Source organism: Pithys albifrons, chromosome 3, assembly GCF_047495875.1.
Source record: "Pithys albifrons albifrons isolate INPA30051 chromosome 3, PitAlb_v1, whole genome shotgun sequence".
In the NCBI taxonomy this organism is placed as follows: domain Eukaryota; kingdom Metazoa; phylum Chordata; class Aves; order Passeriformes; family Thamnophilidae; genus Pithys; species Pithys albifrons.
In genome coordinates, this window is record NC_092460.1 from 82,044,929 (window position 1) to 82,058,120 (window position 13,192).

A 13,192-nucleotide genomic window follows, 5' to 3' on the forward strand; every position below is an offset into this window, starting at 1 on the left:
GCAGCCTCCCATCGAGTTTTGTGTGGATTATTCTGTATTATAAGATTGCAAGACTTTGTGGCTTTTGCAAATTTACAGTGAAATATAAATCATCCTTTCTAACATCTTTTTGCAAAAATGTAGGTCATGCCTGCAGCTTTATCTTTCAAATTGCAGCTAAATCATCTTCCTAAGAAATTTCCTACTCCTTGCTACACTATTTAAAATGGTAGGAGAAACTGAAAATTAATGCAGCATTACCTTGATGAAAGAAACCATTTGACCTTGTTTTCTCCAGTCTAACTTTTAAATTATCACCTTAAGACTCAATGGCTGTGGAAAAAATCTATAGAGCTACATCCGAAAATAATTGAAAAATATACGAATATAAGCTTTGCAGCACAAGATTGCTACTTGAATTCTGAAAAAGCTCACACAAAGCCACTTTCTATTCTTAAATAAATTCGTGAAATATTTTGTACAGCATAGTACTTTTTGTTTCTCATGGCTTTTCTAAGATCTGCAAACTACTTCCTCTATGAATTACACCTTCAATGAAGAAAGCTGTTTCTTTCTTATTTCAGCATGTATAACTTGAATTTCCTATCACAGAACAGGAAAGCCTGAGATCAGGGCACATAGTGATACACATGATACTGAGACTAGAAGAAACATACAAGATATAACACAAAAACTCCCAGGAAATCTGCATTAGCTGTCACATGCTCATGGAGCAATGGATTTCCTGCAAAGAATATAACCATCTGTAGGCATTATCTTCACCCCTCTGTGTCATATCTACTCCCACTGTATTGCTTCATTAACTACTACCATTTTTTTTCAATAAAAATCAGAATTAAGCACTGAAGTGGTAACTACTTTCAAAATCTAACATAAGTTTTCAGAAAATTTGATAATATGTACTTGTTTTGATAAGGGTAGAGTTACATTTCTTCATAGCAGCTAGTATGGGGTTGTTTGGCTTTGTGCTGAAAACACTGTTGATAACACAGGGATGTTGTCATGGTTGCTGAGCAGTCAACAAATAGTCGAAGCCTTTTCCCCTTGTCATACTGCCCCACCAGTAAGGAGGCTGGGGTTGCACAAGGAGTTGGGACAGGATACAACCAGAACAGCTGAGACCCGCCCTGACCCAAGGGATATCCCAGACCATATGACATCATGCTTGGTATACAAAGCTGGGGGAGGAAGGAAGAAGGGGGGATGCTCACAGTGATGGCATTCCTCTTCCAAAGTCACCATTACGTGTGATGGAGACCTGCTGTCCCAGGGATGGCTGAACACCTGTGTGCTCATGGGAAGTGGTGAATGAATTCCTTGTTTTGCTTTGCTTTTATGTGTGGCTTTTGCTTTACCTATCAGTGTCTTTATCTCAACCCAGAAGTCTTCTCACTTTTACTCTTCTCACTGTCTCCCCCACTCCACTGTGGAGGAGTGAGAGTGGCTGTGTGAGGCTGAGCTGCCAGCTGGGCTAAAACCATGACATGTGCCAAGAAGAGAATTATGCCCAGAACAGGCGAACTATGAAGTCTATTTGCATGACTTGTTTTCATTGTTTTGGCTAGAAACAATGGAAAGAAATACTTACACAGCTGTGCATGTGACCTCTACAAATGTTTTTCCACCTGGTGGTATCACAATTTCTCCAGTAATATTGCCATGTTTTATTGGTTGCTCCACATGTTCTCTTTGCTCATTTTCTCCATTTTGTAGATTTTTGTCTTTCACCAGGGAAATGCTTTCTTCTGTCCTTGCTAAAATTGTATCTTGAAAATTAATTCCTTCTGTAGTAAACATATAATAACAAATTTTGTTACCACAATTGTTATTACTAACATAGGCAAGTCTTCCCAAACCTACAGGTCTTCCAAAGAGCTAATATTCAGCATTCAAATGTTAACATTTTGCTGTACCTGGAACGGCTCCATTCTTCATAATGGGTGTATTGGTCAATGATTCATGTGTTGTTCCTCCACTGTTGTTAAATGACTGAATTTCAGCTTTTGAGAGGTTTTCTTGATTTATTGGAAAAGATGGCAGATATGCTTCTGGACTGTTCTCACATTTTTGAGGAATCTGAACACGGAATTGCTTTTCTTTCACCCATCCGGCTAATCTGCAGCTGATTAAGGACTGTGGTACACTCCCTTTATTCCTAGAAGTAGTTATGTGGTTAGTTACAGAATTAAATGCATAGTGAATGTTCTTGAGAAGTTTAACTCTACCTGAAGTCAAGTACAATTGTGTGTAACAGGACAGTTCACCATTATTTCATAATTGCTATCAGAAAGAAATTGCACTGCTGCTTTTAACTCATGAGGACTAAAACCTCTCTACTTTATGTTAATATTTCTAAGCATATCAACTACCATAAGAAGCATACAAAAATACTGCATATAATAAAAATCTATGGGAACTTAAAATTCATCATTGAGTAACTAACCTTAGAGAAGCACACAGAGCAACAAATAATGGGTATTCGGGTGTACCTTCATTTAAGACTTTATGCCCAGATATGAAAGCAAAAAACATACAGAAAAAGAGAAAACCACTAAAACTAAAATCAGAACACACCAACATAGTTCTTCAGCATCCAAGTTTAAAAAAAATTAGGAAAAAAGAAAATCTGGTCTGCTTTTAATATAAAAGTATGTAACAGTCCTCTTCTTCTAAGATATTTAAGGCAAAAGTGTATCTGCTGTTTAAATTGAATACACCTACAAACAAAAGTATTTACTTCAATCCTTATTCCAGGAAAGATTTTATTAGGATTGAAAAGATGATGTAGGACTGGGGAGTCTCAGTGCACTCTCTGCAAGATAAATGCTCAGTATCAAAGAGGCTATCCTAAAGACATAGAATTCAATGTAATTTTTTTTAATTCCGTTGTATCTGGAGGTTATTTGAAGATCACAAATCACAAGGCTCCACAACAAGAGGCTTCTGTCTGAATGTCAGGTTTATAGACTATGAAGTGATGGAAATAAATCTTCAAACAATCAGAAAGGCTTACTCTATCCAAATGATAACACTTTTAAATTCCCCCTGCTTCAGAGTTCCAAAGTTAGTCATTCTTGATATTTTCAACTCTCCTTTGTCTCTCATTAAGTCTTCATAAGGCTCCTTTGTATTACCTTCATTAGAGTGGGATTGTCTGTAAAAACAATTTTATGTAACAATTTTTAAACACTAATAGACTCAGCAAATATCTTTGATTCAGCACAAGTTTAAGAAACACTACGCCAAGACACAGACACAAAACTTAGAAAGAAGCAGGTGAGAGAGTTAATTTTTCTCAGCCACTTATACTTCCAAGAAAATTAGATTACTAATTTAAGTAGCAACAAGCTTTTGTCAGTAGCACAATAAACCAGCATAAAACTTTGAATACAAGCCTAAAATGACTGAGAATTTAGTTAATCTTTGTGAAGAGCTGAATCAAATGGTGACTGAACTCGTTACAGATCAATCTGGGAGTTGAACAAGGACAAAACAAAGAGCAGCTCCTTATCAATAGTCATAACTAGCACTGGAGATTAAGAAATAAAATGACAAGACTGGAAGTGTTTTAACCCAAGCACTTGCATCTTCTGCTTACTGCTCCAGTCTGAAAGCAGCAAACTGAAGAAGAAATTAAAAACCACCTGAAAACCAAAAAGCACCCCTGAAAACTTCTATTACACATACTACTGATGAAAACTGCCTATGAAACCAGCCAAATGCTCCTTCCTGTCTGGAAGACTGACCTCTGCTCTACGCTCTACCTGCATTCTAACTGCAGAAACAATTTTTTACGTTGTTTTTATTTTGCAATTAAGAAACTATTAGTTTAGATAAAGCGACATGTAAATAACCTGGAAATATTTTAATAATCTCACCAATATTTACACACCCTAAGTATTCCTGAGTTATCTAACATACTGAAGTAGAAAAATCAATGCAGTTGCTCTTCACCAGCTACAGCAATTTAGTAGCCAAGCCCACTAGATGTCTGCCACTGAAGTTTAGGTTGCCTCAATTTTTTGTTAAGGTAGGATGTACACTAAGCCTGAGAAATCAACTCTAAGATTTACTTTTGTAATTTGACTTTAGTAATAATTTTCTATATAAAATCCATCATTAAAGACAGGTCCACCTGAAAAAATTACATAAACAATTTGTACTGTTTCGAAAAATGATGCAAGCAGTGTAAGTTTCATTTAAGTACAATTAAATATAATATCTGTTATTTCCAGTGAAAACATCTTATTCTATTCCTTTGAAGACATATGTACTGCCCCTAGCTGTATCTCCCAGAGATCTCCCACAAAGGCAAGTTCTCCAAAAGACTATCTTCAAATATATCACCATATTCTTTTGCTGTCCATTTTGGGCTTTCCAATTCGTTGACAATTATTTTTGGCCTGCAGAATCAGACTCTGTAATCTTACCAAGACCTTAGCATGGAAAATGATAGAGTTTACAGGTAATAGTCCTATTTATTTAGGTGGTATTTGTGTTTTTCACAGGACACACACTTTAATTCACAAGTCAAACTCCAGATCTTTGCTGCAGAACTATTATTGACTAGTTGTCCATTCTACATTTGTGTAGGTGATTATCTCACTAAATTTTACTTCTTCTCCACACTGAACATCATCTACTTTTTCCAAACTCTTCTGCAGTCTCTCCTGATCCTCTTCACATCATGTATGTCATCTAAAGCACCTGCAGAAACTCTCAGTTTGATACTTGGAAGCCCAATGAATCTCTATTATTCAGATCATTGGGACTGCTCCATTTAGGACAGATATCTGAACAGTCACTCTAAGTTAAGCAAAATGGATTAAAGAAACATCCATATTATATCAGTCTTGCTGAGAATGGTTTTAAACCAGTCAGGTCCCTGCTAGAAGAGCATATATTAGAGGAAAGAAGATAGGACCCTGAGTTTGATATTTTTTTATTAATAAAACCATGCAAAACTCCTGCCCTACCCCTGAGCTCAGCTGCTACTAGTTTTGCTTCTCTAGCAAGCACAGATGTCCTCACTTCCTGGAAAGGGGGGAAAAAAAAGCAAGGGCCAAATCGTATCACACTGATTTTTCCAATGATCTATCACACTTTTTAGACAACTAGGAAAGAATTCACAGTATTTCTTGCTTAACAGGCACAATGAAATGTAAGCTGGATAATCACACTACATCTGTAATTGTCGTAAAGAGAAAGAAATAATATTACCCATCCTGGGTGACTGGCACCAAGCAGAGAGCTCTCCAAATATAACAAGACTGACTGCTTTCCACCACAATTGTGTTCACTAGATCATGACGACGTGGTGAATAGCCATCAGGAAGTCTCAATGAATCCAAAGTGAAAAATATACTCTCATCTACTGTCCCAGTTTTTCCATACATGCTGGAAATGCGAACCTGCAATTGTTTGTATTCAGTGTTACTTGATATTATCTGCTTAAGTTGACAGACATACTCGCATTGCATATTTTTTTCTCTGAAAGTCCTTCTAGCTTTAGCAAAGCTGCATTCTGAAGTTTCAGTTATTCATAGGAGGTAAACCTAGACTTCTAATCTGGGTTTGTATTTAGATTTAAAAGTGCAAAGAAACAAGTACTTCAGATAAGCATTAGGTTCCACTTAAGTGCATACTACAATATGTACATTTGACTTAATCGCGACATCCGTCTTGTGACACATCAACTTATCTAACTTACACTTCAATACTAGACAACAAAAGAGGAGACATTTTTTTCCTATGCTTGACCTGCAAATATTCAATATATACAGTTAAGACAAAATAAAAAAGGGACAAAGGTTGTTTTTAAGCCAAAACATTTGGATAAATTAAACATAATAGATTCCATAGTCATGACTTCTTAAGAAGTTTGAAAATCCACACATCCTCATTATAACCAATAGTAAGCATTTAAATCAACAGTTGATTAATTAGTCTTACTCTTCAAACCAAAATGGGTACACTTTTTCAAAGACTTGTAATTATAGAAAAAAATCTTCTAAATGGATGAATTGAGATATTTTATCTTTTAATTAAAGATGTATTGTAGAAGATCTACTGATATTCGTAACTTAAACCAACTTCAAAACCCTGCTTCACATATGATTCCTCCAGCCAAAAACAACATGCAGATTGTTTACCTTGTTTACTTGCTTATATCTCAAAGGCCTTACAGCAACTGCTTTACTCTTGCATGTTGTCATGTTAATAAAGTACTGTGCTTGCACCCAATCACCTTCACAAGGATTGAAGCCTATATAAAACAGAAAATTTCTTAAGTTTAATTACTATTGATATAATTTATATTAGTCCCCTACAGAACTAGTGTAAGTCAAAATCCAGGACAATGCATTATTCAGATCCACTGACTCTGAATTTCTTTTCTCAGTTCCTCTCCCAATAGGTCATGATAAACTACATAAGAGATGCTGGTGGAAAAATACACCTGTTTACATGTAACTTACATGACTTCACACAAGCCATGCTCAGTGAGAATGAACAGGTAGCTTTCTTCACACATGCAGGGGTGTTGCACTGCATACACTCTACCAGAACTTATTTTGGATGTCAACTGCAAGTGTAACAGAAGATATTTCTATTGTACACACAAAAATATCAAGGAAGAGGAAACAAGAAAGCCTCTACACACCTTCGCAGACGTCTTCTATTGCAAAATGAGTATTCTGATTAATATAGCCACCATCCTTAGAGAGAGAGGTTATACTGCCAATTAATGTTTTCTTATTTAGTTCAGAGGCATCAAAACTAGGACTGAAGTCTTCTTGTGTATACTGGATGGTGTCTATCTATTAATACAAAAATAACCCCAACATTTAAACAGTTAATACTTACAATTACATGTTAAACATATATTCTTACAATAAATATCAGAATTTCAGTTGCCCATGATAACAATGCTTATTAGACAATTACTTACTCACTGTAGCTGTTACTTTCTGTACACATATTGAATAGTAAACACCAAGTGATTTTGCTAAAATACTGTCGCAGGCAACGCTGATGATTACTATAATTACATGCTGATTTTCCAAATCTTTCTCAGGCTTCCCTTGCTTTAGGCCTATTTTAAGAATTTTCTTCACATTGACAAGAGGACCACCCCCAGCAATGTGACTGTACACAAGTGGAACTAGAAGAGCACTATTTCAGAATGCAAAACGTGTTTTTAAGATGGCATTTATAAACATTGTATGTATTTCAGATTGACCTTCAGTCATTATTTAATAATTTGCATAAGAAAACCCCTAGAGCTGCTTCTCACAGACTCTCCATAGCACCACCTCAAATCTAAGTTTACTGAAATCTGGTCCAATCTGAACTATACTACGATCCTAATTTTTATATGATTTATTTTGTTGAACATACTTCATAAAAAGACTTAGTTCTTTCCCTCTGCCCTCCAGAAAGATTGTGATGTTTGTTCTTATCAAACTCTGAGTATCCCAAGTTTGTGCCACTACATCGAAAGTAATTAAAGACATCATAAAGTACAGAATGAGTTTAGGTTTTTATCCAAGTACTTAGAACAGACTTTGAAGAAATGAGCTTTTTCTTCTTGCTTATTGAATCAAGACTGCTCTTGGACTTTGACCTTCCATGGAGTCCAGTCAGCTTTTGGCACAAACTTGGGTTTCAGCTGTTCACCAAGTCACAAACTACACTGCCAACAGTCTGAGATGCCTGCAGGATTATGGCTCACAAACAGGAATAAGATAAATCACCATGTTTTTGGAAAAGGGAACTTTGAAAATGCCATTATCTAGAACACACAGCAAAACAACCCACAACTGCTAAAACATTCTAGTTGTTTTGTAAATCCTTATGTAGTTTCTCAGTTGCCAGGTTTTGGAGCAATGATATTTCAACAGTATGGTGAAAGCTGTCAGTTAGAAGAAAAACAAGGAATGAAAAATAAGATATAAACTAATTTATTGTCTGACTCTGTGTTTAATTACTATTTTACTGAACAGCACTGAAATTGCTTGTTGGACAAACAATATTTAGTTTCTGTATAAGAAAATAATTTCAATTTAAAAAGGAGGTAAAAAGGAAATATGAACAGACAGGTTCCCTTACAAGACACTAGGCTTCTGACAACAAGAGCTGGTAACACTTTAGAAACAAGACTTCTCTTTTACTTTCCTTCCGAGTTTCATTTTTAGATCACACAATAAAACATTCTTCCCACTAACAGTCTTCATTTTTATTTAACCAATGAAACTGCATTCGTTTTGACATTAAATGGATTTGTTAAGAAAAGTTCCCTTAAAATTCCTGACAAGGTGTAATCAAGCTTGAAATATATTTACAAATGAAGTGTTAAGCAAGAAAGATATGGATATCTTCATTTTTATAACTGTCTATAACATTGCCAATTTTTACAACAGGGAAATTTATGTTCTTACTTCTGTGCAGAAAGAGTAAACTTGCAGCTCCTGCTTTTATGTTCTTATCCATTCATATAACAATAACATAAAATTGAGTTTGAAACTCAGAAAAGTTACACACAGACCTGGAGTAGCTATGACTACACAAGTTCTGAAGCAATTATGTCAATGAATAGTTTCATATCCACTACATCCACACCTACATTCAGAGGATCAGTAGCAAATATAATTTTAAAGGAGATGGAATAAAATAATAAAAAAAAAAACAAAAAACAACTCAACCCCACTAGGTGAAGGGCTGGGAATTTCTCACATTTTGTAGAATTTGTGAGGCCAGAATTATAGCAACTTCCACAATAAAGCCTCAAGGTCCTTAAAGAGAAAGCAAGACTATAGTTTATCTTCACTTCTTACCCTGACAGCCTTCAGGCCACCTGATGTTTTATCCTCTTCCACAGTGGCAATAACTTCTTGTCCAATGGCCAGCAACATATTTGTTTTAACAACATCCTTTGTGAAGACTATCATATCATCTATCATCCCATAATCATGACAAAGTCTTGTCACTACTCCTTGTATTGTTTTCAATTCTTGATCACCTGCATCATGAGGAAAAGTGTTGATACAAACCCAAATCACTTGTTTACTATGCAACAAGGCGCAAATGCTACTAAAAAGTGCTATCCCTTCTATCAAAAAGCAAACTAAAAATGGCAAGAGCTGCCAACTAGTTATTTTCACATTTAAGTCCCGAAGTCTTAGGGCAACAGATGGTTTCAATCCATTAATAAAGCCAGTGAATACAAACTACATTGTAAAACCAACATGCTTTAAGCTGCATTAAAAACTCCCCAACAAACACAACACAGTCTAATCTGAGTTGGAAGAGACCCACAAGGATCACTGAGTTCAACTCCCTGCTCCTCACAGGACTGCCTAAAAATAAACCAGACGACTCAGAGCATCATCCAGATGCTCCTTGAAGTCTGACAGGCTTGGAGCTGTGACCACTTCTCTGGGAAGCCTGTTCCAGTGACCAACCATGCTCCAAGAGCCTTTTCCTAAAGACCAATCTGCATTTCTCCTGATGCAGCTTTATTCCATTTTCGTGTCCTGCCCTTGGTTCCCAGAGAGAGATCAGACCCTACCCCAGTGCTGCCTTCCTTGAGGAAGGTGTCAACTGCGATGTCACACCTCAGCCTTCCCTTCTCCTAGCTGAAGAAGCCAAGTGACCTCAGACACTCCTCATAAGTCTGACCCTTGCAGCCCTTCATCATCTTGGTCATTCTCCAATGGACACACTAATAGTTTGATGCATGTCTTATACTGAGGCATCCAGAACTGCACACAATATTCAGGTGAGGCCGCCCCAGTGCAGAGCAGAGCAGGACAATCAATTCCCTTGACTGGCTGGCAATGCTTTGCCTGGTGCACCCTGGCACTCCAGGGCACTGCTGACTCACATTCAACTTGCCATCAACCCAAACCCCCAGATATCTTTCCATACATGTTCTCTACAGCCTCTGTACCCCCTTCTTTTTTTGCATGCGGGTCGGAAAAGACCTTTAAGATCAGGGAGCCCAACTGTACCCCTAACATTGACAAGTCCAACACTAAACAGTGTCCCTAAGAGCTGCATCTACACAGCTTTCAAACACCTCTAGGGATGGGGACTCAACCACTTCCTTGGGCAGCTTGTTCCAATGCTTGACAACCCCTTCAGTGAAGAAATTTTTCTTAATATCCGATGTATTTCTGATACAAGCCAGGATGTCACTGGCCTTCTGGGCCACCTGGACAAACTGCTGGCTCATGTTCTCACAGGTCCTTTTCTGCTGGGCCTCTTTCCAGCCATTGTGTCCCAAGCCTGTAGGGCTGCATGGGGTTGTTGTGACCCAAGTGCAGGACTCGGCACTTCAACTTGTTGAACCTCATGCAATTGGCCTCGGTCTATAAATCCAGTCTGTCCAGATCCCTCTGAAGAGCCTTTCTACCCTCCAGCAGATCAGCACTGTGGCCCAGTGTGGTGTGATCTGCAAACTGAATGAGCTTGCACTTCATCCCTTGGTCTAGATCATTGGTAAATATAATATCCACAGCCTTTCCCTCATCCAACAGGTGGGTCCTAGAAGGAGATGAGGGTGATCAAGCAGGACCTGCTTCATAAATCTATGATGGCTGGGCCTGATCCCCTGGTTTTCAGCACATGCCACATAATGGCAGTCACTATGATCTGCTCCATAACCTTCTCTGGCGCTGAGGTCAGGATGACAGGCCTGTAGGTCCCTAGATCATCCTTCCCATTCTTCTTGTAGATGAATACCACATTTGCCAATTTCCTGTCTATTAGGACCTCCTTGCTTAGCCAGGACTGCTGGTAAATGATGGAAAGTAGCTTGGTGAGCTTTTCTGCCAGCTCCCTCAGTGCACTAGGATGGATCCTGTCCAACTCCGAAGACCAGTACATGTCTAAGCGGTATAGCAGGGCACTGCCCACTTCCTCCTGGATTATGGGGGCTGCATTCTGCTCCCCACCCCGTCTTCCAGCTCAGTGGGCTGGGTATCACTAGTCTTGCTGTTAAAGACTGAGGTAAAGAAGGCATTAAGCACTGCAGCCTTTTCCTTATCCTTTATCACTATCTCACTCCACAATGAAAAAATGATGGAGCTTCTCTTTTGTTGCTATATATATTTACAGAAACTTTAGAGCTGGGCTTTGGCCCTATAAATTTTCTCCCTGCATATAACCTCATGACACCCCTGTAGTCATCCTGAGATGTGTGCTCCTTCCTCCAGAAGTCAAACTCTCTTGTTTTTTTTCTTAGATCCTGCCAAAGCTAAACAGCTTCTCTCCAAAACTCTCACGCACCAATTATTTTCAAAGTTTCCCATAGTAAAAGAAAGTTCTCAGCACTGTCTGTATAGCAAATCTAACATATTGAAGCTTTCTATACTGAAATAGCAGGGAGGGTGAGCAAGCTATATAAATTAGTTTTTCAAATTTGTTTAAATAATTTTATAGTTAATACACTTCTGAGATGTGGCGTTGTTTCCCGAGAAACCCAGGAGCTTCTAGTCTTTTGGATTATGAGTAGTATCTACTTACAGATCACACATTCACTCCACTGCACTGCAACCTCAGGCTTAAAGCTGGACTAAAGCATGCCAGTTTAGACTTGAAACATATTATTAGCTATACTCACAATCAAGACAAAAAGGAAAGCAGTCTGGTTTTCCTTTAAGCATTTAAAAATATGAAAAAGCACTTTTTGCTACAGTGAATAATGTTACCAAAAGCATCTTACACGTACATCAGTTTGTTACATTAAAGACTACACTATCAGCTCCATTCTACAGTCCAAGTGAAATGAGCGTTTATATATTAAGACAGTAGCACAAAGGAAAGCCCAAAGCATCCACCATCCGCCAGAACACTCCTCCTACAGCGAACTTCATATTCTAAGCAGCCACAGTAACCTGTCCTACGCAGGCAATATTGAAAAAGTATTTCCAGGAACACCGCCACATGTTCCTAAGTCAAAACGACGTCGTATAATCCTTTCCTTATGTCCCTTCTTAAGGAGACGGGCCTGCGCTCAGCTCCACTCACGTGGGGAACAAGACCACCACCGCTCTCACGGCTCTGAAACCGCACCACAAACCCACAGCCGGCCCAGGGACCCTACCTGAGGCCGGCCATCCCTCATCTTCGTCACCTGCGCGTCTCCAGAGGTAGGAGAGCGCCTTAGAAAGACGGTGGAACATCCCGGAGCGCCCTGGAACGGCGGCAAAGCCCCTAGGAAAGGCGGCAGAGCCCTCGGAGCGCCCTGGGACGGCGGCAAAGCTCCTAGGAAAGGCGGCAGAGCCCCACGGAGCGCCCAGAGGAGCACACGTTGCCGCGGCGCCACCGACGCCTCGGAGCGAACTCTGCTCGGTCCCGCCCGCCCCTCGAGCCCCGCGCCCCGCGCCGCCCCGGCCAATGGCGCCGCGCGCTGCCGGTCACGTGGGAGGGCCACGCGCCTTGGGCGCGCTCGTTCCCGCGGGTCGGAGTGGGGGGTGTTCGCGGGTCCGCAGGCGCCGCCCCGGCGTGGTAGTCGCGGCCTCTCGTCCCGGGCATCGCTGAGCGGCGGAACCGAGGGAGGGCCGGAGGGCCTCCCTCTGTAGGGCTTCAGCTGGCACGTCAAAGACGGTGTCGCGCGTGGTTACCATAGAAAAGATTAAAGCAAAGGGGTGCGTGTAGCCTGTTGCTTGCTGGTGGTGCTGTCGGGAGGTTGGTGGGAAGTTGTGCTCGTAGGGTGTGACGGGATTTCTGTAAATGAGATGTTATGAGCAGGGAGAAGTCCCAGCCAGCCCCTGGGCGGAGGGCTCTCGGTGCGCTTGTGTGGTGTAAGGCAGGCGTGGAGCCCACCCGGAATTTTGGCACGGAATGCGTGGAAGGGCACGTGTGAGCAAATGGTGTATTGTTGGATTGCTGTTCTCTCGGGTGCAGCCAGCTTCAAAATTGCAGGATGAGCTCTAGAACGTGATTAACTAGGCTAACAGGAGAATAAAAAGGTTTTTTTGACAATATCAAATGCAGGAGCTGCTGTGGTGCTAGAGGAAATAAAATTTTACTGATTTGCTGGCCATCTCCATAGTTCATGTTTTACCAGTTCTCTTCACGCAAAGCACTTCAGGTATCGTGTATATGCCCCCTTTGTATTTTGTTTAACAAATACTGTTTCACAAAGCGTAGTTCTTGAGTTGACAAGCTCACCATCCCAGTGGTTGCA

At 39.9% G+C, this 13,192-nt stretch overlaps 1 protein-coding gene across 1 annotated transcript in view; it reads right to left on the reverse strand.

Annotated features, from left to right (window-relative positions):
- Window positions 1-12,325, reverse strand: part of MOV10L1 (Mov10 like RNA helicase 1) — a 34,909-nt gene extending 22,584 nt beyond the window's left edge. The window contains exons 1-8 of the mRNA XM_071550019.1: window positions 12,107-12,325; window positions 8,835-9,019; window positions 6,662-6,818; window positions 6,153-6,265; window positions 5,221-5,411; window positions 3,014-3,154; window positions 1,914-2,155; window positions 1,589-1,784 (exon numbers count right to left, since the gene is read on the reverse strand). Coding sequence (XP_071406120.1) covers window positions 1,589-1,784; window positions 1,914-2,155; window positions 3,014-3,154; window positions 5,221-5,411; window positions 6,153-6,265; window positions 6,662-6,818; window positions 8,835-9,019; window positions 12,107-12,185 — 1,304 coding nt within the window. The 5' untranslated portion in view covers window positions 12,186-12,325. The remainder of the gene's footprint in view (window positions 1-1,588; window positions 1,785-1,913; window positions 2,156-3,013; window positions 3,155-5,220; window positions 5,412-6,152; window positions 6,266-6,661; window positions 6,819-8,834; window positions 9,020-12,106) is intronic.
- Between the last annotated feature and the right edge of the window lie 867 nt (window positions 12,326-13,192).